At 38.5% G+C, this 27,420-nt stretch overlaps 1 protein-coding gene across 12 annotated transcripts in view; it reads right to left on the bottom strand.

Annotated features, from left to right (window-relative positions):
• Window positions 1–6,617: 6,617 nt before the first annotated feature.
• ELAVL2 (ELAV like RNA binding protein 2) overlaps window positions 6,618–27,420 on the bottom strand; it is a 94,824-nt gene continuing 74,021 nt past the window's right edge. For 8 of the 12 annotated variants that reach the window (XM_065662800.1, XM_065662798.1, XM_065662808.1 and 5 more), the window contains 4 exons: window positions 15,662–15,815; window positions 13,410–13,635; window positions 9,805–9,843; window positions 6,618–9,352 (listed from right to left, as the gene is read on the bottom strand). In XM_065662800.1, coding sequence (XP_065518872.1) covers window positions 9,022–9,352; window positions 9,805–9,843; window positions 13,410–13,635; window positions 15,662–15,815 — 750 coding nt within the window. In that variant the 3' untranslated portion in view covers window positions 6,618–9,021. The remainder of the gene's footprint in view (window positions 9,353–9,804; window positions 9,844–13,409; window positions 13,636–15,661; window positions 15,816–27,420) is intronic. The other 4 variants (XM_065662801.1, XM_065662803.1, XM_065662804.1 and 1 more) reach the window with 3 other exon arrangements.

Raw genomic sequence — 27,420 nt, 5'->3', positions numbered from 1 at the left:
TTTATCTGAGCGTATGCCATTCCAAACAAATTTGTTCTTTCCAAGATTCACTGGAAAATGGACCTATTGCATAAAACGGAGGCAGATTGCTGAAAGCAATTAGAGGCCTACCCATTTGTGGAAATGGTGCTTGAAAACAAATGGATTTCCCATTTTTTTGGGGGGAAATTTTGTTCTCTGTTTCCTATCAAGAACAAGAAGACCTCCAGGCTTCAAGGTGTTTTTTCCAACTTAGTTGATTCTGTGATTCTATGATCAGCCATGATAGTTCAGGTAATGCCACTGACCCCAGGGTATCCCACAGATGTGTTTGCAAACACAAAGGCTCCATGCATGTAAGAGTGGATTCCTGATTTTATTTTACTTTATTCTATTTTTCTTGGAGGGATGGAGGGTAGTCATAAAGCTCTTGCATACGTGCAGAGCAGGAATGAGCCTATGAAATGCTTAGCCTTATAATCACTGCTTCCTAGCAGAAGAGCTGATTTCTCTGACATTCATGTACATTAATCACTGGAGGCTCCTACTGCACCTATTATTTTTAGTGTGCTTGCCATACCATGACTGTGACTAGGTCCATTGAATTTTATCATTGATTCAGCTGTAAGTGCCTCTGCTTTGAAAGGCTGTTTTGAAAGAGTTCTTAAGTGAAGGGTATTTGGTTCAATTTGAACTCAATGTAAACATAGTAAATGTCAGTCAAAATGAAAACGTTTTTGAAGAATTTGCTTCCGTTAGTGGAAATAATCTCTACTTAATAAGCTCATTTGTCAAAGTGGCATGAAAAATCTAAGAATACGACCTCAAACTTGCTTTAGATATTTTGTCAGTTTATGAAGTTTCGTATTTGCTTCACTGCTGGGCTACATCCTTGTATTGACTTGGCTGGAGATATACAATATGATTTTGTGCAAAATTTGTGATATTCTTCATGGCTTGTGCTGCTAAAACTGCAAGGAGCATGTTTGCTAGCGCTTTCAGATTGCTGTACCAGTTTGTGTGATGCTAGATGCCTGTTTTGAAATGCCTAATCAGTGACTCCTAAAGAGCAGATCTGTGCTGAAGAATCACTAAAGCAGCTGCATCCATTTGGGATGAGGCACACCATGATGTCCTGGAAAATATGCTCACAAGCTCAGAGAAGAGTAATTCCTAAGAAGTTATAGTTAGGAGCTGACTACTATGGGAAACAAGAGAATGCAAAGTTTAATCATGTTTAGAGTTTGCTGTAAACTATTTTTATGAACAAGTGATGTGCTGCAAAGTGTCCCAGGCAACCAATACTGCCTGAAACAGGAAAAACATAAAGCTGCTTTCTATAATGAACTTTGACTGAAAAAGTAAGTGCTGAACATTTCCTGAAGTCTTTCCCAGAACATGCTGCCTTTTTTTGCTAGTCTGTAAAACCTGGTAGAGGAACAACAACTTACAGAAGCAGTTTCACCTTTGAGAAAATTTGAACCAAGATTTGGAACGAACAGCAGCTGCCTAAAAATGCATTAATATTTCACTGGCAGAGAGCCTGCTTCCTGTAGTGATTGTTTATTCTTTTTGTTGCTGGGAGTAATTGGCTGGAGCAGTCACTTGCAGCTGTTAGACACTCTGAGCTGCAGCAGAGTTCATAGAATCCTAGAATAGTTAGGGTTGGAAAGGACCTCAAGATCATGTAGTTCCAACCCCCCTGCCATGGGCAGGGACACCTCACACTAAACCATGTCACCCAAGGCTCCATCCAACCTGGCCTTGAACACTGCCAGGGATGGAGCACTCACAGCTTCCCTGGGTGTCCTGGGTTCAGCAGTAGCAGTCATTTTTCTCCTTAGGAGCTAGTACAGTGCTGTGTTTTGATCTTTTGGCCTGGGAACAGTGCTGATAATGCCGATGTTTTCAGTTGCTGCTCAAATGTTTGGTCTGGCCAAGGACTTTGTGAGTCTCATGCTCTGCCAGGGAGGAGGGAGAAGTGTAGATTGGATATAAGGAGGAAATTCTTTCCTGTTGGGGTGGTGAGGCACTGGAATGGGTTGCCCAGGGAGGTGTGAGTGCTCCATCCCTGGCGGTGTTCAAGGCCAGGCTGGATGAAGCCTTGTGTGGGATGGTTTAGTGTGAGGGGTCCCTGCCCATGGCAGGGGTGTTGGAACTAGATGATCTTGAGGTCCTTTCCAAACCTAACTATTCTATGATTCTATGATTTTTAGTAGCTATTCTAAGGAGAAAACACCACCAAATAGCAGCAAACATGGTCATGTAATGCTTTGATGAGACTCTCTGAAATCATATGCCATATGTTCCCTGGATTTGACTCTAACAATCTTGTTTACAGTTCGAAGTTTATAGAGGCAAAATATTAAGAGCTAGACAATGCTGTAAGATGATCTCAGCCTTAGTATCCTGAAGTAAAACAAAAACATTCCTACCTGGAATATTTTACAAAATTGATCTTAATCGATGGAAGAATATACATGCTGGTTTTCAGAGCAAAGAGGCAAATAAAGGTCTTGCAGCAACAAAACATCTTCAAGAACTTCACATAGTTGGAGAAATATCGACTTTTTCCAAGAAAACAGTTTGTCTTTTAGTGTTTGGTATTCACCAATTCCTCCATTCTCCTAAAGAAAACCTCATCTAGAGCTGCTGCTAAGGAAAGATGCCTGTGTGGAATGGAGATTGAAGTACGTTAGTTGGATACAACCTAATATTTACTTCAAACTCCACAGTGAGGAAGAAAATTGGGTCATCAATTTCTTGCAACTCGTTTCCTTTCCTAGGTAATAATTACAGAGTTTTGTTAAGAGGAGATGCTTAAGCAGAGGCTCTCAAAGTCTCCTCAAAGATTTATCATTACAAGGTGATGTCCTCAAGACACACATTTAACAGGTGGCAATTCAGTCAATCACAGAGGAAGTTTACTTACAATTTATTTTATTAGAATTTTATTACTTCACTTCTAGGTTTTCAGTTTGCTTTTATTTTTTCTCTCTGTGCTTTGTGTATATTTCGAAGAAGCCCATAGTCAACTGCCAGAACTGCTGAAATTTGGTACCACAATTTGAAAGCTACTTTTCAGGCTTCCGCTGCCTTTTTTTTTTTTTCACATCCTTTTTTTGCTTTGCTTCTACTTTTTTTAAAGAAGCTATTATTTGTAGTAGGAAATAAAACATCCATTATCACAGAGAAAACAAGAACAAGCCAAAGGACTGAACAGGGTAGTCTCTGAAACAAGAGGTCTTGACAAGCTTCAGGCATAACCTGAATTTTCAACATCTTGAACTTTCTTTTTTGGTTCAGGCTTCACCTTTTTGGGGTTCCCTCCTCTCTTCCCCTGGTAGCTCTGAAGCACGACCATATAAACTCCTAAGGCATCAGCTTCACAGTTATGGCAAAACCACTGCTTCTAGAACGTGCATTAAATCTGGAAAGTAACCAGTAGCATTCAGGGATGTGTTCTCACTAGGAAGTTGTTAATCACCTGTGGATGAGTTTCTTTAAGTCCTGGCTACACAATCTAATGAAAATAATTTGAAGATTAATTTTGCCCTTTTGAGTATTCCCTGAAGTCTGTAAAACACATAGCTGTGTCATTCTTGTGCTTAGGATTTCCTCTGTTGCACAAATCTACTTGTGTGGCTTGGATGCAAGATGAATGGATTGGTCAGTAACAGATCAGAGGTGGAATGGGGCACAACACATCATGCATGGCTGTCAGGTGTATACACAATGAACAGGATCTGAGGAAGCCTGAACTCACTTTACTGAATACTTCTGCCTATACAGAAAAAGCCCATCACCAACAGGCATAATGACAGCAAGCACTAGAGCTGCTTTCAAAATTCAGTTATAACTTATCTGAGTTTGTAGCAATAAAAATGGATACTGCAGCCATTTGCAATTAATACCCAACAGACCACTTCCAGAAAGAATTAATTCAACCATAAAGTCCTTAGAGTCATAACTTCTCAGGAAATATGAAGTGTTGGAAATACAGGCAGCTTGAAGTGAAGGGTACAACTGAACTGTTTTGGGTCCATCAGAATAGTGCCAATCTGAACGGACAAAAAAAAAAAAAAAAGGAAGTCTGCCACCATGCTTTTGCTTCTGGTATTTTATACACAAAGACAACAGTAGTAGGAAACAAGTGCTTCACTCTGACCAACTTCCTTCTTATGGAACAGGTTGCTACAGAATACCTTTTATTTCTAAAAGGCAGCACCAAACTGCTGAGACAGGTAGACAGTAGACATTAAGAAGGGGTGGACTAACTATCAGCACTACTTAATTTTTTATTAGAGAATATTACCTTTGATTACCTGTTGTATCAGCAGCTAGGTGACCTGCAGAGGGTTTTATCAGCAGAACTTGAAATTAAGAACATCTTTGCACTGAAAGCAACAGAAATACACTTGCTTTACTAAGCAAGGATCCTACTGCATAAATGAGAAGAAATGTTTCAAATTAAAATTCAGTTCTTCTTATGTTTTTGTTAAGTATGCAGTGTTTATAATAAACACTCTGCTAACACTTGTAGCAACTTTCCTTACACAGTTACAGGATCACTAAAAGTGTTTCCTTCAGGTACCTAAAGAAGCCCTACATGAAAGCTGACGGCATGGAGGAACAGGACAAGGGGCTTTAAACTGAAAGAGGAGATACTTAGATATTAAGTATTAGTTAAGTTCTTTACTGTGAGGGTGAAAAAGACAAGGGCACAGGTTACCCAGAGAAGCTGTGGCTGCCCCATCCCTGGCAGTGTTCAAGGCCAGGCTGGACAGGGCTTTGAGCAACCTGGTCTAGTGGAAAGTGTCCCAGCCCATGGCAGAGAGGTTGGAACTGGATGAGCTTTAAAAGTCCCTTCCAAACCAAACCATTCTGATTCTATAACTTAAACTCGCTTATGAGTTACATGATATATATACGAAATAAAATGTTTTAACTTCCTGCAATAATAATTGGTATTTAGAGTGGCCTTAGAAGTGTGTGTGTATATGTATATATATGAAATGTTTTCCTTGTTACCATTTATGTCTCAGAGGAGAATGTTGCTCAAAAAAAAGAAAATAGGAGGTAAGTTACAAGATGAGACATCAGACTTGACAGCATTGTTAGGTAACCTCTTAAACCCACTGAAGTGAAGTCACTTATGTTGCTTTTAAGGTACTTGAAAGTTTACATTGCTTCCTCAATTTTTGTCATAGTTACTAAAAGCGTGGGCAGCAAGTCAAGCTTTACAGTTTAAAACTGTTTTTCACCTCGTCATCAGACTTCCCACATTACCTCAGTATCCCTGCTTCACCAAAAGTCCAAATCTCTCCTCAGTTTGTTACAAACTGCTAAGCACAGATGAGCCCTGATGTGCTAGCACATCTGCTGGCCCAAAGCATTAGTCATCACAGCAGTAGCTCTGGAGACAGGTGCCCCTACAGAGGCATTACAGCAAAGTTTAATTAGGAAAATCAACTTAGAACCAACAATTTCAGTGTTGCTCCTGGACTGCCTGCTTATCTGCAGCTCAAAATATAAGCAGTTTTGATTTTTATCTGAAAGGAATTATCTACCACATTTTTGTCCTCATTTCCATATAACAAAATAATTCAACTGTTGCTAGTTAAGCTGTACTTAAACTGGTTTGAGAACTTAAAAACTATCCTCCCATGAAAGAGTGCAAGCTGAACACAGATGCCCCTGCTGGAATACTGAACTCTAAATATAGCTCCTTATTTGCTGCCAAGCACCATCTCTTGCATCCTTTCAGTACTCCAGCCAAAGAACATAAATGTATAGTCACCAGTACACACCATTTCTATAAGTAAATATAGGCAGTTTGTTAACACTGGCTGTGACCAGCATCTTGAGGCTTGTGTGTTGCCCACAGACTTGCAACCCCACAATCCAAGTAAACTCAATTCCATCACACTGTAGTGATGAGAGATGCTCCATGTCGCAACATATTACAAGGTTTTGCATTGAAAAAAAAAAAACAAACCCTCAGTAAAGATACAAAAAGGAAGGTGAAAGAAAGCAGTTAAAAATAAAAGCTACACCACCTAAGCCACTTTTTGGAACTGTATTCTCACTGGTGAAAATTTACTCTCATTCAATTGATAAAAGCAAATTAATTTATGAATATATGTGCTTTAAAAGGGCAAGAGTTAACCAATTTTTAAAGAAATTCTTCAAAAGCTGGGAAGTGAAAATAACAGTAAATTAAGGTTAACTCCATTCATGGAGCCCAGAAATGAATGCAGTAATTAAACAGCAAGTGGATATTGCAATAAAGAGTAAATCCTTCCCTCTCCTATCTGTCCTAACACACAAGGGCATTGACTTAGCTACACTAAATGGCAGTCTACTAGAGAGCAAAATAATTTTTAGTGAATGTGTTTAATGATCCTCATTTCTTTTATCAGTCTAATATTGAGCGGCTCACGTAAAACCGAAGTGAAAAAAATCAACACTAATTCTAACATAACTTGTATGCTGCTCCACTGTCCCACCTTCTCACTGGTAACTAGGCTCTTGAGCAAAGTTAAAAGGAGCTCAAGAACTTTGCAAAAAACCTTTCGCTCAGATCACTTACCCATTAACACAGAGAACAATATGGTAAAAGACTTGCTCATGACACATTGTGTTCCCTTCAACTTTGTTTATTGATGTACTGAACATGAAAAAGTACAAAGGATTCAAACACAAAAGAAAACATGTACAACCTCTTAAATACTCAACAGAATATATCTTCTATTCCAACAGATGTGAATTAAGTCATACTATACAACTTCAAATAAATACCAGCCTTATATTTTTCTAAGTGCTCTGATAAACACTGTAAAGTGAAGCCCAATTTACACGCCTTCTCATCAATGCTGTTAGTCGCTACAGTAGTATAGGAAAGAAGCATGTAGCTACTGTTTTCCCCACATTTGAAAGTTTGTGATTTCTACAGTATATACAATTTTTAATGCACAGGATTTAGCTTTAACAATCTAAATGCACCTAAGAATGAGGAAGTGCTCAGGAAGCCAATTGAGTTTTGAATAGCATTGAGTGGGTCAGCATGAAAACTCGCTTATTCACTTTAGCACGCACTTCACAGTATATGTACTGTACTATACTGAAAAATTTATAGCTACAGTTTAAAAGAATAAGAACCAAAAGCAACTGCAAAGATAGTGTACAACTATGTTATGCATAGAACATTGCTTTTTCTAAGGGGAAGCATATGAGCATCTCAGTTTATACAAAAAGCAGGACGTAACTATGGAATTGTCAGTGCATCCTGGTAAAGGCATCAAACCCTCAGCTTTTTTAAAAATTTAATCATAAGCTAGATGCTAATTAGAAAATATTCTGTATTTTTCCTTAAATTTCTTCAATACATGGTAAAGATTTTTTATATTTCCCCAAATAGCGATTTAAGCATCATACAAAGTTAAATTTCAATAGCATACAGGTGTTCATGGGTTTTGTATGAAAAATGTAAGGAAATTTCAAAACCTATGATTATACTCATTTTTTACCACAAACGTATTTATAAACTGAATTGTAGCATCACCATAAACAGCTGAAGCCAAACTATCTACAGACAAAAATAGCAACAGATCTGATGCACTGTAAATTCAAGTCCTCAGGACAACAAAAATGAATAAGCAGACCTCAAGTAACAATGTTAATGCCATTTACAAAGAAAAAACTCAATACAAAAACATTCAGAATTGAACATCACTTGGCATTTAACCTGAAAAATAAGCTAAAGTCAAAATTAGCTGAAAGGTTCATAACTCAAGGTCTTATTTACATTACACAAAGCTCAGGTGCTAGCCTTGAACAGAACTTTCAAAATACCTCCAAACATACCCAATTTAGGCCACTTCTGCTGATTTGCTACTGTGCAAACCATGCTCAGTGTCTCTTCTTAAGACAAAACAATTCTTCAAACAATAGCAAGTACATCACTAAACACCACGAGCTCCATCTGAAGGGAATTCTTTAGGAAGAACAGATTTTTTTTCCCCATTTCTCAGTATTTTAAGTTTCCTGCTTGTTCTTATATTATTTAAATTTTGTTTCAAAATCACAAATTAATGTGAGCCACCTGTCACTTAATAACCAGGATGATCAAAGACTCCACTGATGATTATAAAAATGAAACCAACAGTGCATCCCATTGACTCTACGTCTTAACACAAAGGTCTCAAAAGTATCTCTACATCATAAATCTTTCTAAATTTTCCCCAGCAATTGCAAATTTCCTGGTAAGTTTTGAAAGCTCATTAGGTGTCATATGAAGAGATTTCTCAAAGTGTTCAAGTCAAAATATTTGTTCCAGGACCAGTAAAAAGTTTCTCCAAGTTTTTTTTTTTTGTTTTTTTTTTATAAAAATAGATGCTTTTTTAAACCCACATCAAAGAGGCTCTTATCTCTTTGGCAAGGTACTGCCTTACGAAAAGTTCTCCAGTATTCTTACAATAAGCTTTTTATAATGTGTTCCCACTCCCTAACTCAAATGATAATTAGAAAATAAATACTGCTTATAACTTTATAAATAAACAGTAAACGTCAAATACTTTTACTAAACAACGAAACAGTAACGCATTAAACTGTAAATTAAACACAAGGCAAATAAGGTAACATAAAATAGATCACAAAAATCTCACTATGTGCTCATGGGTTGAAGGCAGTCATGTAAAAAAGCAAAAAAAAAAAACACAACCCCAAAACCAAAACCAACTTCTTTCCTCAACTGAAGCATTTCAGAAGGTCCACCTTCTTCAAAGAAGGTAATAGAATATGCACTGTGACAGGTAAAAACCCTGTATCTCTTGTCAATACTCAAAGACAGAAGATATTTAAGAAGTTTTAATTCAAATATTAGCAATAAAAAAATCTCACATATTCTTAGGATGCTAAGTAGTCATTTTATCCCCATTTCCACACTGACATACAACAAAGGCATTTACGAATTCATAAAGCATCTTGTAAACTGCCTTTGTTGTATAGTTTTTCATGTATTAATGCACTGAGAATAACTTGTTAGGCTTTGTGTGTTTTGTTTGTTTTGAAGGAGACCTGCAATACTCTGTCCCCAAGGCGATATCCATTCAGGCTAGCTATTGCCATAGCTGCCTCATCATAGTTTGTCATAGTCACAAATCCAAAACCTTTGCACTTGTTGGTGTTAAAGTCACGGATGACTTTCACATTGGTTACTGCTCCAAAGGGTCCAAACATTTGCCAGAGGATACTCTCATCAGCATCAGGGGCCAAGTTGTACACAAAAATGCACCATCCGGTTCCTGCATGTCCAGGGATATTAATTCCAGCCAAACTGGTCATTCCATCAATGGTCATTGGAGGAAACCTACTGAAGAATGGAGGAAAACAAAACAGAATCATGAAGTTCACAGAAAATTCCAAAGACATTTCAAAACAAAAAAAGATGATGATACAGGGCCTTTCTCAGCACGACCATACTGGCCAGACTAATAGGGTAACATTACAATATTTATTCTTCCGCACTCCAAATACTATGTACAATACTATACACAAGTAGCAGAACAGTGCTAGGTCTGTCTGAAATAAAACACCACAAAAATCAAAAGAAAAGCATGCTACAAAACCAGTAAGGATTAGTAAGTCATTTGAAACAGGAATTCCAGGGATCTGCTACAAATGGTTTCTCTCTTCCATGCACAATGCACCAAAATGAACAATCTGAAGTCTCAACATGCAAAAATCCAACAAAAGCCTTACTGAAAAAGTAAAAGTACACCAAATAATAATTCGGTTATTATGAATCCAGCAGTCCTTTATTACCTCTTTACTCCATAAGCCATATTGAGCAGATTGTCCAACCTGCAAAACATTTAGCATGTGTTCAATCTTCAGACTTTTCCACCCTTTAGTCTTAAGGAAGCTTGATATGCTACTGCCAAGTTCCTTGCACAGCACAGAACTTCATGCTAAGTGGAAGTATCACCACTGAAAGAGCTGTGGTACGTTATTACACCTGATACAGTTAGCAAATGCAAAACAGATGTTCTTGAGTAGCATCCACAATTATAAATAGTTCAACTCAAAGTGCCACTATTAAGTACCACTACTTAAGCATAAGTCAAATACTCTAGCGTAACATTAGACAGTGATCACCTTGGTGAAATTTTCCAGATTACTAACTTGTTGTGGATAAAGACTTTACTGAGGCTTCTGATAGGCTGGTGACATGAATACCCAGAGAGATGCAGGGTTTTAGATCAGTAACAAATGTTAGACTATGAACTGCAAATAAAAATTTGTTTTCCTACTCTTTTCCAGAATAAAGTGTTTTTAGAATATATATGCACACACACATCTACTAGCCCTTAAGCTTCCTCCATGTGTTTCTTCCCCCAAACTGCTGAACTGCAGCATGCCACTACAGCTCTAAACCCTCTGTAATTACCTAGCTAATACCCAGAACATGCAGTGCCTACCAGTCCTCTTAATGTTATTCCTGAAGTCCCTTGAAGTACTTTAAAGAAAACTTCTACCCTGAAGAAGCTATGGTTTCTTCCTGGCAAAGTCCAGACATGTGAAGAGAAAGTCTTATTAAAGGTTCTCTTCAGGACTCCATAAAACATAAGTTTCAGTAAGAAAGAGTATACTTCATTTAATCTGTAGTTTACAGCTACCTTACAGATCTGTACCTTACTCTTGATTTCTCTCCAGTAACGAGCCATGGGATTTAATAACCATTACTGGTATACAGTATCCAAACTGAAGTGGTGCAGCAGTGTAATTAAAATTGTGCACAAAAAGGTTGAAGAAAAAAAATACCTGGTCTTATTTGCAAACATGTAAAAGTCTCAAACTACAGAGCACTATGATTCTGCAGTGAGCAGGGTTTGTGGGAATTGCTGACAAGAAAGCAAGCCACTGGAAACCTAAAAAGGAAATTTAAAAAATGTCCGACTATTATCAGTAGAGTTAGTGTGGACGACAGAAGTCTAATGTTATTAATATTTGGGGGTGGAAAGCAGGGCAAAGAGTTCCAGAAACACCACCATTTACAGGTCCTTGCTGTAGAGCACTGGGCTGAGGACTTAATACAGTAACAGCAAACTGTAACAGTTTCCATCAGTTACCTGGACAACTTCAAAATGTTCTGGAAAAATTATCAGGGGCATCCATTGGACAATTTTTAAAGATGCTAAAAATTTTTAAAGACACATCCGATAGAAACTGAGGAACAGTTATATATAGCTACTTTTCAAACTCCAGCTCAAGATTTTTCTTAGTAAGAAAAAAGGCAGCACTCTAGTGACCCTACTGGTCTTTATTACTAAAGCTTATGCTAATTCTGTTTTTAGGTCTCTGTCAGCCATTACAGAGACAGGGCAAGTACATTAGGCAATCATGTCTGAAAAGTCAACAGCTAAGATCTCTTGCAAGTGAAAGACATGAAGGATCTGAAGTATCAGTGCAATCTGATCTACAGAGTCAGCAACAGAACTGGAATGCTGCAAAACCAGTAAAGCAAACAATTAAATAAACAAGAGACAAATAAACAAGAGACAATTTGCCTTTATAGCTATAAAAACTTAAAATTCGGCAAGGCTGCCTCTTTTAGAGTGGAAACAGATGCTTGAAGGCCCTCCCCAGAAAATCATATGAAGAAAAATATCTAATTTTGTCTGCAACCCCAACTTACCTTTTGACCAGTCATACCTCAACCTTACTCTTCCTTAAAATCTATAAAGCGAGAGATTTTAATCTCGCTCACTACAGAACTGGTACCTACTCAGTGCTTTTTGAAACATTACACTTTCAAGTGGAGCAAATCACAGTATCTATTACGGTTGTTTTAGGCATCACTTTACACTTACTTTCTCAAGAAAAAAAAAAAAAGCAACACAACAACAAAACCACCAACCAAAAAAAAAAAATCACACCCAAACAACAACAATATCACACCCAAAACCTCAATTTTCCCATGAAATTTAAATGGTCCTGATTTAGCTGGGATAGAATTATTTTTCTTCCTAGTAGCTAATGCAGTGCTGTGTTTTGGCTTTAGTCTGAGAATAATGCTGATAACCTATGGCTGTTTTAGTTGTTGCTCAGTAATGCTTACCCTGATCAAAGACTTTCCAGTCTTGTGCTCTGCCAGTGAGGAGCGGCACCAGAAGCCAGGAGGAAGCAGAGACAGGACACCTGACCCAAACTAGCCGAAGAGGTATTCCATACTACAGCAATTCATGCTCAGTATAGAAACTGGTGGGAGCTTGGGCTGGGCTGGGTATTGGTCAGCAGGTGATGAGCACTTGGATTGTGCATCACCTGTATTTACTGGTGGGTTTGGTTTTTTTCCTTTTAGTTTTATATTCTCTCCCCTTGCTATTTCCCTTATTATTAGTAGTAATATTATATTGTATTTTAGTTAAACTGTTCTTATCTCAATCTGTCAATAATGAAATTAGTTCTCCCTTCCTTTAAGGCAGAAAGGCTACTCTAGTGCTGACTTTCACACCTGAGATACAGCACATAAGGCTGAAAAGCTGAAGAAAACAAAAATTCAGAAGTTCCGCCAGAAGTGCAATCAATAAACTCTGAATGCTATGTCTAAAAGTGAGGGTAGCCAATGAAGAGCTTTTCAACTTTGGTATATTCTCTTTGAAGCACACTATTTTAAATTCAAGATACTTTATCTCTTGAAAAATAAAATGGAAAACGCTTGAGTGTACACTTGTTTAATACAATCCAGTCACATAGCCCAGGGGCAGAAGGTGGGAAGAAATGATCAAAATAACTGAGAAAAATCTGAGGTAGTCATGAATGGAGATAATACAGTATTTGTTTCACTTTATTCTCACCATCTGTCCTTTTCAATTCACTAAGTATCACAGGGAACTGTATGGTTATAGCTTCAGTGTGATGGGAACATATATTTGCAAAGACAGACATGCAGAAAATATTTGCATAATCTTCATTACAGAAGTCTGTAATAAAAGAAGACAGTGTGGCATGCAGGATTTGGACAACTACAGAAAAAACCTGAAAGCCAGAAGAGGGAGGTAAGACTGCAAGTGGGGAAGAGGAGGCTGGCTGTGGTATGCCATATGGCCAAGAAGGAAACATTGACCTAAGCAATTCAGCTAACTGAATCAACTTGCACATTAATCCATAATAATCAAAGAAATTAAAAATAACCTTCAAAAGGGACTTTATTTAGTGACTGCATAAAAGAAAAAGACATCATCTGTTTAAATAGTTTTACTAGATACTGAAATGCTATCAATACAATGAAATTTTTGCTTTTAGCTGTAGGAAGCACAGCTGAAGTTCAATATTTTCATGTGTCTACTTCACACACATAGAAATCACACAAGTGCAGAAAACACTTGCTTCCAGCACAGTTGCACACAAGTATGCTTTTGACTTACCTAAAACGTTGAGCCTGCTGAGCCAGAGGAGCCGGATACCTTCTGTTTGGAGAATGGTACAGCTGGGAAAGGATGGCCTGATTGTTTTTTTGGCTTGGATTGTTAGCAAACTTTACAGTGATCGGCTCTGGGGCACCTGGAGGTTTCTGGCCATTCAAGCCCTTGATAGCTTCTTCTGCTTCAATTCGCTTGTCAAACCGGATAAACCCTACACCCCTTGATGCTCCTGCATAGGGGGAAGGAAGCATGCAGTAATTAATTTGGAGACTCTGGAATTAGAAACTAACACTTAGAAGTAATTGCTAGGCTAATAGCCAATTTCTGTGATACATAATAATTGAGCTTACCAGACCTGAGCTTTTGCTCAAAATAAGATTTTTCCACTGGGTTTTGGTTTTGTTTCCTTTAAATTTAACTAACATAAGATATAATGTTGGCAAGTTGTGGGAAATTACAGTGGAGACAACTTAAACACAGTGAGCCAAAGCATAATTCTGAAGCAAAGCAATTGGAAGAGGGATGGAGATGAATGCAGAACCAGCTGCACTGTAATCTCTGTTCAGTTCATACTACTCTGTAATATCTAAATCCACAGAAATTGTGTAAATAGCTTAGTCATCTGCTCCATAGTAGCAAGAAATGGCTTATGCTCTCCTGCAGCACTCCTTGAAATTCCCTTTGGAGCAAATATGCAGTAAGGATAAAGACAGAGTGCAGGTTGTAAATGGCAGGAATAGTGTTATTGTGGCTCTGTTTTAACAGCCTGTGGTTACTTCTAAATAAAAGATTCAATTTCAGCATAACACCTACAAAAGTATGGTGGTATTTTTAAAGGAAACTTTCATTGGGCCATGCATTTTTCCCTGGTATAGAAAAAGTCAAGGATGACATGCACAGGAATCAGCAAGTGTTCATGGAAGGTCTTAGAACACCACAACTCAAAAATTTACACCGTGGCTTAAATATATTAGCACACTGAAGTTTCAATACTTAAACCAATTAACATTAAAGCTCCTGCAGCCAACACTAGTTAGTTGCATGTTGTTTTGTAATATTCCTAATCCATTTAGAGGCCTCTTCTTTTAGTTCATGAATAAACAGACAAGTCAGACACCTGTCCTCACTTGAGAAAGACCTTAATGACAAGAAATGTAATCTCTTCATAAATAATGACAATTATTTATTGTAAAGGAATTGTAAAGGACTATACATATGAAGTCCTCTACAGGTCAGCCAAATGTCAAACTATGGCATATGGAACCCTTTGAAAGTAAGACCATTTGAAAACTTTATTACCTCCTACAGCTGAAAGCTTTGTCACCCATGATACATGCAACTTTGAATAGGTACTGTTATTAAAAAAAAAAAAAAAATCAAGCTAGCTTATTATTACATGAGTACACTAATTCTTGTGTCCCACAGCGCTGGTTTGTTTTTGTTGGTTTTTTTTTGGGGGGGAGGTGGTTGTCTTTTTTTTGTAGATAAGAATTTCAAGAGCCCAGCTCTTCTGTACTTTGCTTTGCACTTTCAGTACATCCGTTGTGTACTTGGCATTTCATTTGATTGCTTATTTTTGGAACAGGCCTGCTGGAAGCAGGTGAGGCAGCAAATGATAAAGCTCCTCAATGTCTGCTACTTAATCCAGCAAAATTACATGCGCTACTTTCCAATTCTGAAAAGTAATCAGTGTCACTGACACCCAATCACTGGTTAAGACACATCCTGTAACAATGCAACTAATGTGCTACAGCTTAGTTCCTCAAAGACATAACTTAACTGCTCCTGAGGAACTCAAAGTTCATGTTCTTCAGTTCAGTTCTGAAGTTAACGAGGCTACCCTGAAAACAGCAATTACTAGTCCGGTCTTTTTTATCCTAGCCTCAGAGAACTAGCTTTGCATTTGCACATGAAATTTTATTTTTATAAAAACGTGTTTAATAGCATTTCATAAGGTGCACAGGGACTACTTTCATACAGCATCTTGGAAAGGAAGATTATAGCAGCTGTAAATTTATTACAAGCCATGAAGCAGGCTTCAAACCTGTACCTTCAGGGTGGAAATTACTCAAGCTAGTCCAGTACAATCCACAATCTATTTTTGTCCATGCATATCTATGAACAACTCCATCAGAAAATTGCATTTTCTGGCTTGCATACACCTTCCATACAAGAAAAGATGGTTGTACTGAAAGGCAAAATATTTTCTAAGCTTCCAGTCCAAAATGATAGGAAGTGCAAAACTGCCTACCTACCTGAGACTTGATCAACCAGAATACGAGAAGTAATAATGCGTCCATAATGGGAAAAGAGCTGTTCCAGTTCCTTCTGTGTCATTGTTTTTGGAAGTCCACTAACATACAAATTTGCATCTCTGATAGAAGCTGAGCTTGGTCGCGCATAGGAAACCTTAGGAAAAAAGTAAAAAACCTAGACATCAAACAATTTTTAAACAGTTGAAATAGAACCATGTAAGCTGTTCTGAGAGACAGACAGCCCAAAGCTCTTAAAGGTTTACAAGTGTGTTTCAAGTGCTGTGCCCTCTGTACATGTGTTGAGCTTGCTATCAAATGATACGACATCATTCACTAAGTCCAGACACTCTGCTACATCACTTTTATAAGCCTAAAAATGAATGGCAAAAGTGGGAATGCAACTTGCATTTCATCTCAGCAGCAGGTTACCAATTTCTGCACCAGAAACAACACTTCTTACAACTAAGTGCCAAGCGACAGTGAGCTTCTCAAGTTGTTTTGGACAGAGGTTTTTACTTGCTGACTCAAAGAGACAGTCAGAAATATTGTAAGATTATCAATTATAATCTTCAACCCTTAGACACACAGAACAAAAACAGTATCTCTAAGATTTCACTGTCTCCTACAGAGTTCATGTAAGCATTTTATCCTTATTACAGGGAACACTAGACCACAATATCCATGCATGTGGAACAGGACAAGACAAAACACTTTATTTGGGATTTTCACTATAAAAAGATTAAGATAAAAAGGCGCCTCAAAAAGCAGTCAGATTTTTCTCCTTTCCTTCCCTCCCTGAAATGCAGGGTCAGCCAGCTTTGGGAAGCTGAACTTAGCTCTGTAAATGTATCTTTCACCTAATACTTTGACATTTATTTTCAAATCCTCCACCTATATAATTTCCATGCACATCAGCAAACTCTTAGACTCCTATGGAACTCCAGTAAGAGGCAATTGAAATAGAGCACCCTGGAGACTAAACAAGCAGTACCCTGAACACTGCTGTGATTGTTCAGACTTTCACCAAGAAGCTTTGTTCAAGGGATCTTCCAAAGCTGGCTGAACAGGCCTGACCTACAAAACTTGTAGCTGTCCGAGATAATGCACTATCCAACACAGACCTCTGCAAGCCACAGCACCATGCTCTTCTAATGCAAGATCCACATGAGACCTAAAAATCTGTGCTCAAAGTGTTTGTCTACTGATCCCCCCCACAGGCAGCTGGAGATAACCTCAGCCTTTTCTCCTAATTAACTTTTTTGGAGATGTGCCAATTTAATTGCAATAGAAAAGCTGCCAATGTCCAGCCTTACAACAGGAGTAACAGAAATTCCCAGTTTCCATTCGGTTTGTTTCAACTGCAGTAAAGCCACACTGAAGAATTATTTTCCACTGGAGTTGAGCCCACTGAACAAAAGATAAATTAGCCCTCTTCTACATGCCTCCTCACTTTTTTTAGAAATGTGCGCTAGGGAACTGTCCACAGAATGCTCATGAAAACTACCACCATGATGGTGCCATGGAGAAAGCCACAGACCCTTTAGCAAAAACTAATCCAATATGTATGATCAAGGTGTAAAAAATGAACCAACCAAAACACTCCACCAGGAATCTGCTATGTGTAAATCCTACCTCAGCTTCCCATGTCACAGGGACCTCTTCCATAAATCCAGTCACAGACATAACAATCGGCATTTTCCAAGAAACTAATTCTCCTCCCACATCTAAAAATGTCTTTGACATATCTCACAATTTTTCAAGATACAGTGTGAACAGAAAGCAATAGATTATTTTGTAGACTAGTTGGGAATTTTTAGGTTAGACATTCCATTTTGCCTTTATTCTTGCCATTTAAGAAAGTCTATGCAAGATTATTCCTAGAAGACAGTACGAACTATTACAGTCATATTCCCACAGCAGGAGTGTTCAGGACTTATGTGCTTGTAACCTGCCACAAAAAGTCTCTAACTATCTGAACTGCAGTAGCAAAAAGCTATTATGGCAATTTTACAACACTGGAAGTAATCCGTCCATATACTTTGTAGCACCACTTTTAATTACAGCAATGATGGAATCTTGTAAACTGGTGGAAATGAGAGACCAGATAATACATGTTACAAGAACAGCAGTCACGTTCATGCACAACAGAATACTTCACTCTCAAGAGCCTTTCACAAGGTGGATGAGAAATTTAGCAGATCCTTCAGGAAAGGCTTCTTAAGATTTCTTAGAACTTGCTAGAGTAGATTCAATACTCAAATCCAGATCTCATCAGCAACATTAGCTCTTTCAGAGGAAAACAGGAGAGACCCTACTGTTATTTTACTTTGCCATTATTGTTTAACCATCCTATTTCCTTACATGAATTTTTGCAAAGTCAAGGACAATAAGCAGCAGTAGAAAAACTACAGAAATAAAGTTCAGGGGAAAGCAGTCTTGCAAGTCAGAAAGAGAAGAGGAATCACATTTCAGCTACCAGCTGTACAGCAGATTGACACAGGCAGGGATCAAGTGGCTGATTTTACAAGTTCTGTGCTTAAGGGTTTAACACCAAACTTCTGTAAAAGCAAGGTTTTGGGTTTTGTTTTGTTTTCCTTAAAAAGTGGTAAATCTGCTTCCAATATACAGCTGTGCAGTCAAAATCCTATACTTTCAAGACATTTTTTCAAATTCTGTATGTTCAACCCTTACATTACATACATGCATGTTTATAAGAACAGGTTCTGTATCTTGAGTCACTTTCCTACTCTTTTACAGGTAAAATTATGTATCTATGATCTCTGTGCACCAGGGAATAACAGGTAACCTGCACCAGAGACAGGAAAACAGCAGAAGGTTTGCCAAGAAGCAAGGACAGTGATATCTACCCAAGAGGTAAGCAAATACAGCAGCTAAGGAATAAAATACCTTGAGCAATTTGCCCACTTGGTTTATGAGCACCATTGAGACATAAAAGCTCCATATGCCATTTGGCGGGATGACCTTAAGGAGACCAAGGGCCAGAAAATGGAGACACACTGCCTAGTAGTCGGAACTAGAAACAATAAAATCCTCAATTACCAAAACCCAAGCAGTTCTGAACAGGTAAGTTAAATTTTCAAAGTAAGCCCTTTCAGGCCCCCAGATTTAGCTCAACATAGTAGGAGGGCACAGCAACAAAGTCCATTTTGTAACAGTTCATTGTGTTCAGTTATTAAAGTGAAGTTGGACACTAAGTGAAGCAGGGGAGGGCAGGCACTACTTATAGATAAACCAGAGGAAGGAAGCTGTATAGCTGCACACATCACTGGCACATCTCAGTTTTATCTGTCAGCTTTTAATTCTCTCTGGAGATTCACTGAAAACTGTTCATCTAGTCCTATTTAAGCTGTCGAACACAAGTTTTTCTTCGTATTTGGCCAGGTCCTGGATAGAAGACAATTCCTGGGAGTGATTATCAGCTAAGGAAGGAAGAAACACAGTGACTTATGTTTTTATTTACCAAGAAAGCTATTGACTGCCAGTCAAATAACATTTCACTACTAAGAAACTCAAAACCCCCATGGTTTGATTAAGGAGGTATTATGGATTTTATATTAGCTTTGAACTCAAATACCTGTTACTAAGCTGTCTTCTAAGCATGCATGCTTGCAAGCTCATAGAATAGAGGTTGCTGAACATAAGCCTCACAAATTCCTTTCAAATAGGATAAAAGTGTGTGTGAATAGAAGACAAAGGTCTGCCAAAGCCCTTAAGCTATAGTTTATGGCATTACTGTTTCCCAGTTTCTGAACTACCTAGACTTTGTTCTAGAAGTAGTTCTACAGATGTTGAGAGATTAAATAGCTCCATTTTCTAAGCAATCTAATGCAGTAATTGGACTTTCCATCTAGCCTCCTACTACTACCAAAGTCATTCTGATTTGATGCATTAGATAGAATAAAACTGAGGAAATACAATGTAAGTAGAAATGAGAGGTGTGTTTTTTTACAATTCGAGAAAGACACACACTTAAGAAGCAAAGAAAAAACCTTAAGTCAAATAAGTGACCTGTGAGGTCACTGCTGAATACCTAAAACTTCTTTCCCTCCTGGACAGTGATGATAAGGTCGGGTAGAAGCAAATAATGAACTCAAAAGATCTGCCTGATCTGCAGTTCCATGTCCAGTAGTGCTGAGAATGAAACTAAAACTCTCTTTTCTTACCCATGTATAACACTGATGGACCTCCCTGATGATTATGATAACCCAGTAGCACAGATGTGGATACCATAGTTCTTAAAGCAAGCTGCCAGAGCAGATTTATAGGTCTGAAAACCATGCTGATATCCCTGCTCACCATATCCAGTGACTGAAATATCACCTCAAACGTCAAAAGAAATTCAACATCAGGAAAAGCAGAGTTCTTTCTGAGATGAGAAATAATCCCATGTACCAGTACGTGCTGGGAGCTGCCTAGCTGAAATGCAGCTTGGCAGACAACCTTGAGTGCTGGTAGACACCAAACTGATCATAAGCCAACAGAATGTACCCTTGAGACAAAGACAGCCGACAGCCAACAGCCACCCAAGCTGCATTAGTAGAAGCATTACCAGCAGGTCAAGGGTAGTTATCCTTCACATCTACTCAGCACTGGTCAGACACTTCTGCAAGGCTGTCTCCAGCTCTATGATCCCCCAGTACAACATGGATATTTATAGCCAGATAAAGTCCACTAAAGGGCAACAGAAATGATTAAGGGACTGGAGCATCTCTGTTGCAAGGAGCGGCTGACAGATCAGACGCTGGCCAGTCTGGAGAAAAGGCAGCTCAAGAGGATCTTAGCCAGAAAAATCTGACAAACACAGGAAGACAGATGGAGCTGGACTCTTCCCTCTAGGATCAAATAACAGGAAGAGGCAAAGTGCACAAACTGGAGCACTGAAAAGTTCATTTGGAATTCTGTACAGATTTCATTCAGAAGTAAACACCTTTTCATGGTAAAGGGTGGTCAAGCATTAGAAGTTACTCAGATTCTGTAGCTAACCCTGGAGATGTTTCAAAATCCAGCTGGATCCAGATGTGCCTGCAACCTCAGCCATTCTGTGATACTGCAACAACACATCTTGAGGAAATTCTTTAAAACAGACTTCTACCCAGAGTCTGGGAGTAACTTTAATCAAGTGAAGGTAACACCACCAGGATAAAGGACTTTGTATAAGACCAGGGATGAAGTAATTTTCCCCCTATTCTTTCCAAGGGGAGTTAAATAATGTGTTCCAAAGGGGAATTAACACTGCTGGACACATGCTGTCACATATCAAGGATATAAACTCGCTCTGGGCCATTCAGAAGGGGCAAAATCCACAAAAAGTGTTTGCTAACTTCCTGCAAGTTTACCTTACACTACAGAACTGGAATCTGTCAAGATATAAAGCAGTATCTGCAAAACTCCTTTCAATTTTCCTCTGACAAATGCATGATTTTTTTTACAGGGACAGCTAATCCACTGATATCTACTGCCCATGCCATAGCTGGTAAATGTCATTTGGAACAGAGTTGGACATAGCAGTTAAGGCCTATACTGAATGAAATTTAAAGAAAGCAAGTATGCTAAAGCAGTAAATTCTAGCCAGTAAACAGTCCCATTAGCAGCTCAGTTTTGGTGTCACTGCTGTTGAGTTCTTTAAGTGTACAAGGTATTTTTCACATCTAGTAACATATGCCAATCACAGATTAGCTTATGTGGAAAGTATAACAGTTATGACTGCTGTATTCTAATGGCTGCATACCGGGATCTAGGCATGTTAGTCACAGGTATAACATACAAAGTGAAATCAGTACTTCATTACCAATATCCAAACGCTACCTCTATCTTGCTAAGGACCAGAAGTTTTGGCCAGGCAAGAAATCTGGAGGAAACACAGAACTTCAGAAACCTAGTGTGACTGAAGCTTGATTTACTTTGGCAGAACATTACTAGTTATCTGTGAGTATTCCAAGTAAGCACAACTAGAGAAAAAAATGCTCCACAAATTGTTACTTGTATAAGGGAATTAATTCCCACACGAAAGAAGCTTGCCAGAAGTATTGGATATACCATTTCTACTCATTATTGATGTTGAAGTCCCCTTGTGATACAGATTTAAAGATTTTCCAGATTCATCTCCTTATCTGTATCCTGTCAGTTGACTCATTTAATAATTACCTGGCCACAGTTATAGATTCAGTTTCTTCAAACAATATACATATGCACTGAATTATTAGCTGTGCTAAAATATTACTTCCACAGCTACTTCAACAAGTGAATACTGAGTAAGCATTAATGTTATGCAATGTCAAAACCACTGAACACAGCACAAGTCAAGGACTAGCCACAAAGCCTACAGTTTTAAATAGTTAATAATCACATACACTGTACAACATTGAACACAGTTACTCTGGAGACACCAATTTAAAAACAGTTTCACTGAAGCTTTGTACTCCAGTTAGTAGGAAAGTAATTTGTTTCTAGAAATGAAAACATTACCCCACTAAATCCATGTATTTCCACTGCTTTAATATTTAATTTCTCTAGCATCAAGATAATTTGATTTACAATTTTCAAGTCAAAGCTGTGAAAGCTAGCAGGTTAAACTACAGGATTTTCTAGAAAGAATTAAGAGACCCAGACCCTACAACTGAATGTTCCAGTTTCTTTCGGTATGCTACTATCTATAGGCACCTTAGCACCATACTTTCATCTTTTTCATCTCCTACTCTATTGGTAATACAGGAGGCAAACAGTGTTTGTACTACCTGCAAGAATTACAGGAATAAGGGATATTAAATTCTAAGCATCTTTACTTGAGATACTCTTACAAGTCTTTCAGTCTGAAATCTTTCAGTGTTAAAATCAGTATTTCAATATATGTTTACGTTCAATAACTTCCAGTGTAAACTTTCAGCTTAGAAAGCTGTTTGCCTTGTGGATAGTACCCAGTTCTAAGACTGTTCCAGTGGGGGAAAATACAAAAAAAAACAAAACAACCCACAACACAAAAAACGCCAACAAAAAGTCCAAATAAATTACCACCCAGCCTGTACAGATGAAAATGGGTTAAAACTTCCTGCAAACCAAGCAGCTTTATACTGGGAAGGCACACAGCACAGAGCAGGTCTCAGCTGTCACTAACCAGTGATAGGCTGTTTCAAACAGGAGAGTCTGTTGCTGTACCTTCACCAAGTTTACTTTGTTTCCCCTCAAATGAAAGATAGTTGCATTCCAAATAAAGCTTGAAGGCCACTTTCCCTAGTATATACAAGACTGCCTTGTTAAACATGTACATACCCCTCAAATTTAAGTTCTCAGTGCAAGTTTTCAGCAGTGATTATTCCTGTGGGCAGAGCAAATTTGAAACACAGACTTCCCTCTGTAAAGGTAATTTAAACTCAATTCTGTGAAACTATAAAAATATACTACTTACAGCATCACTTGTGTGTGTAAATAAATATAACCCTATCCCACAAATACTTTTCTTTTACAGCCTGACCTGCTATAGGCAACCCATTCAAAAAGCGGACATCAAAAGTAACAGCTTTTCAGCACTACCACCAGAAAAGGTTCTGCTATTTCAGTTCATGTCTCATGAAGGGTGGAAGGTCTGACAGTGCAGAGCAGCAGTGCTGAGATCAGCCATGGGATCCACATCTGTTCTGTGCCCAGGCAGCTGAGGGCATGAATGGAATCACCTGAAAGTTTGTTCCTCCACAGAACAGATGAAGTGACAACCAGATCTGGCCATGAAGTAGTAACTGGTGGGGGATCATAATGAGCTACACTTCCAAGGACAAATGGCTCACCAGTACACTGCCCTGGTATCAAGAGCTTTCTCTGCAAAGAGTATACAAACAGGATGAATTTATAAGGGAACTGCAAAGTCGGTAACTGTCTCAAGATACTGCAGCACAGAATAATAACAGTTGCTACTTGTACTCTCGAAAACAAATCCTCTACAGCCCTGTCACACAAGGATTGCTACACTGACCAGGGCAGCCACCTCCATGTCAAAATCACCTGCCCAACTAGAACAGTGTTGAAGCTCCAGCTTCTTTAGGAGCTTTTTGTAAAAGCAGGTCTAAATCTGGTGTAGTGGAAAGTGACCCTGTCACAGCAAGAGGATGGGATTTTTAAGGTCCCTTCCAACCCAAACCATTCTATGATTCTATAATGCTTAGTTATTACTGATGGGCACAGTAGTTCACATCAGCATGACTAGCTAACACAGGAGTACCTTTATTTTATAAAATTCTTCCTTTGAACTAGCATAATTTTATTTAGGTAATGAGTTTGCTGAAGAGCTGTAGGCTAAATATACCACACCACACCCAGACTCACAAACTCAGTATGGCGTCTGAGATGGGGGAAAGAAGGGATGTGTTTCTCAAAACTACAGAATGACCTCTCTGCAGGTAACTCCTATTGAAGTCTCCTTGCAAATGTAGTCTCTCACAGCTTTTGAAACCTGATCACAGGAAAGTGTCCACAGAGACTGACCTTGCAAAGTGTGAACTGCCTTTCCTTCTGTGTTCCTGATATAATCACTGATTAAGACAAAAGGGCCTGTTCACTGTAGAGGTCAAGATCAGAAAGGACAGGTATGATGACTAGGATTGGATGGGCTCTAAACTGCGTTGTTTCTAGTAGAATGGGCCCTAAACTGCATTAGAATTTAAATTAATTCTGTAATCTTTAGGTAATTCTGAACACAGGTACTCTACTGTAAGGACAGAGTGGATGAGGAGCGCAACTGAAATACAGAATTCACCAGATCTGTTGGTAAGCTCTTCTCCAGTGGTAACTGCACTTCACCTCAGCAACTTCAGTTCCTAGCTCTTGACTGTGCTCCTTTTCTGTGTTTTGCTTCTCTTTTTTGTGTTTTGCCTTTGAAAGAATAATAAAATCTGCAGTTATAACTATAACTGTCTTTTAAAAAGAATTAAAGTACAATAAAAGATAAGAAATGAGATCATTCACAAGCATTTTTAGTTTCCTACTTTTCACTTTCAGATAGTCTCAAAGTCCTTCCTCTGTCCGTTCCCAATTCTGATGAACACTCCGTCCCCACTCATGCCCAACCACTGAACAAAAGCATCACAAGCTTCAGACACTTATAATGAAAAACCATATAATTTCATACTTTAGAGGTCAAGAGTAAACAGAATAATACCTAGCTCAGGAATAATAAGAACAAGAACAAATCTCAAACAGCAGACCCAAATTCTCTTGCTTTTGGGGTTAACGTGAATCTGTTCACTAGTTTTCCCTTATTCCAAAGGAAACAAGTGTACTTCAACTTTTGTCTACAGTGTCTAGGGAGCTGCTGCTGCTGACAGACACTGGCAAACACATCCCTTCTGTCTCTCTCGCATTATTCATTCTACAGATACACCTTATAGAAATGCACAGAACATTCATTGCCACTTACAGTTATTGCTTCACTGGAATACCTTAAAACCTTTCAGGAAAAACTACTACTGCATGGATGAAAGACATCCAGAGTCAATATTTAATATGTCAAAAGAAATTGTAAGCCACTAGCTTAATAGAGGTCAATTTGTCCAAAAGACTCCCAAAATTTCAAAAATAAACGCAGCTACATTTTGCAATTAAAAAAAAACCAAACAAAAAAAAAAACATTCTTTGCACAAAACAACTATTTGGATTAAACAGAAAAAATCCCTAAAAAACAAACAAACAAACAAAAAAAAAAACCAAGAAACCACCACCAACAAAAACCCGAAACCCAGACATATTTCCATGCCTGGCATTGGAAGCCTTCTGGACATGCAGAAAGCAATATTCTACTTACATAGCATGGGGAGGTTAGAGGACCAAAATATGCATAAATTATTTCAGTAGGAACAAGCACTTTTTTGTTGCTTTTGTTGGCCTTTCCCACTTGCATAGGGCTTGGCTTTTAAGCAACACTTGCAGTCATCTTTCAGCTCCATTCAGTGCTGTTGGCCACTTTTATTACCTCCATTTCTGTGTCAGAACTCCCCTAACGCAGGCTCTAGGAAGGACCTGCCTGCACCAGAGGATTTTGGCTGCAAACCTGCTCGGCAGTCTTAGGATGAGCTGCATCAGTCTAAGAATCCTCTGCCTCAGGGAAATCAAGGACAGACTTCTGGAAGAAACTCTAATTAGCTACAACACAGCACTTGGGGCCAAACAGAAAACAAGCTGTGCAGTTATAGAATCATAGAATGATTTGGGTTGGAAGGAACCTTGAAGATCATTTAGTTCCAACCCCCCCTTACCACAGGCAGGGACATCTTCCACTAGACCAGGTTGCTCAAAGCCCCAACCAACCTGGCCTTGAACACTGTCAGGGATGGGGCAGCCACTACTAAAGCTGCTGAAGTAGTAGTTGCTGGAGGCATGATTAGTGCATTTTGTAGTTCAGCCTGACACACAGTTATTTTCCTCAGAGTAGTTAGGAACTGATGAAGAACCATATGGCCATAATATGGTTTACAGGAAGTGACAGCAATATGCATTCAAGAAGTTAATCCTTCTCTCAATATTATTCAGCAACATGAAAAACAAGCAGCCAGCTTAAGCTGGTGAAGTAACATTCAAAGTCTTAGGGGATATGGATTACAGTGAAGAAAAAATTTTACCTGCGAGTAAGGAGTCATGTGCAGGGTGAGGAGGGAGTTTATAATGGAAATGCTGTCAAAGCTTTAACTGTAACATAGCTGTAAGAGTGTATAATTATCATTTATGTAACTCCTGAGAAGTCTGCGGGGGGTGGGGGAAACAAAAAAAACCACAAACAAACACACCAAAAAACCCACCACCTTTACTTTTGTTCCAAGACAAATTGTTCCTCTGCTTCATCTGCTACAGCACTTCAATTTTATCTTAAGAATACAGTCCTGAGGTATTTAATTACCCTGTCAAGACCACTAAATGGTCTGGCATCATGTCCTTCTTTCTCAGTCTTTGCTGACTGACAGCATTAGTAAACCTCACTATATTTAATTAAACCTCCACATGGGATCCCTTTTGCTACTCACTAGATCAATGCTCTTTAGTGCTGGAGAAAAAAAAAAAAATTGAGGAGGAGGGTTTCTTTCACCTTCACAGCTCACTTGCCTTTGGTATTTCAACACTTTTACACAACTCACATATTTGATTGCTCCCCATGGACATCAGTCAATGAAAAAATTAGTAAAATAAGTGACACTACCAAAATTTCCCTCTACAAGTATCAGCAGTGAAGACAGGAACAATCTCAACCTATTACCTGCTGCACCAACTCAGAAATCAAAACTAGCATGTTCATTTTATCAGCATTTTGTTGTTTTCTCTTGAGCGTACACAGCATTTTCAAGAGCACTATCACATGTTCATAGAGGTGGCGATCTTGAACAGCCAAGTTAGAGGTTAAGTCCTTTAAAATTAATCTTACTCTAAATCTAAGCAATGGTTCAAGGCAGCAAGTGAAACTGCACTGCATAATGCCCAGTTTTAATGACACTCTACCTCAGAGGACACTAATAAAATTGTGGCACATTCCTCACTCCCAAGTCTTACCTTGCTGTACTCCAATTTCAGCATACATAAAGCTGATAGTTTAGTATTAACTGTTCTATGCAGAAGTGATAACTAGCTCTTCTCAGTACACAGCTTTCTACAGCAGGATGTTTTTAACTAGGTGATGTTGGCAAAGTAGGACATCTGCTTGTAAGCCAAGGATCTTGTCAAACTTCATTCCAATAGGAAGTTGGCAAAATGTTATATAAGCCTTTTAC

Source organism: Lathamus discolor, chromosome Z (assembly GCF_037157495.1).
Source record: "Lathamus discolor isolate bLatDis1 chromosome Z, bLatDis1.hap1, whole genome shotgun sequence".
NCBI lineage: Eukaryota > Metazoa > Chordata > Aves > Psittaciformes > Psittacidae > Lathamus > Lathamus discolor.
This window is presented reverse-complemented; position numbering and strand designations above follow the sequence as displayed.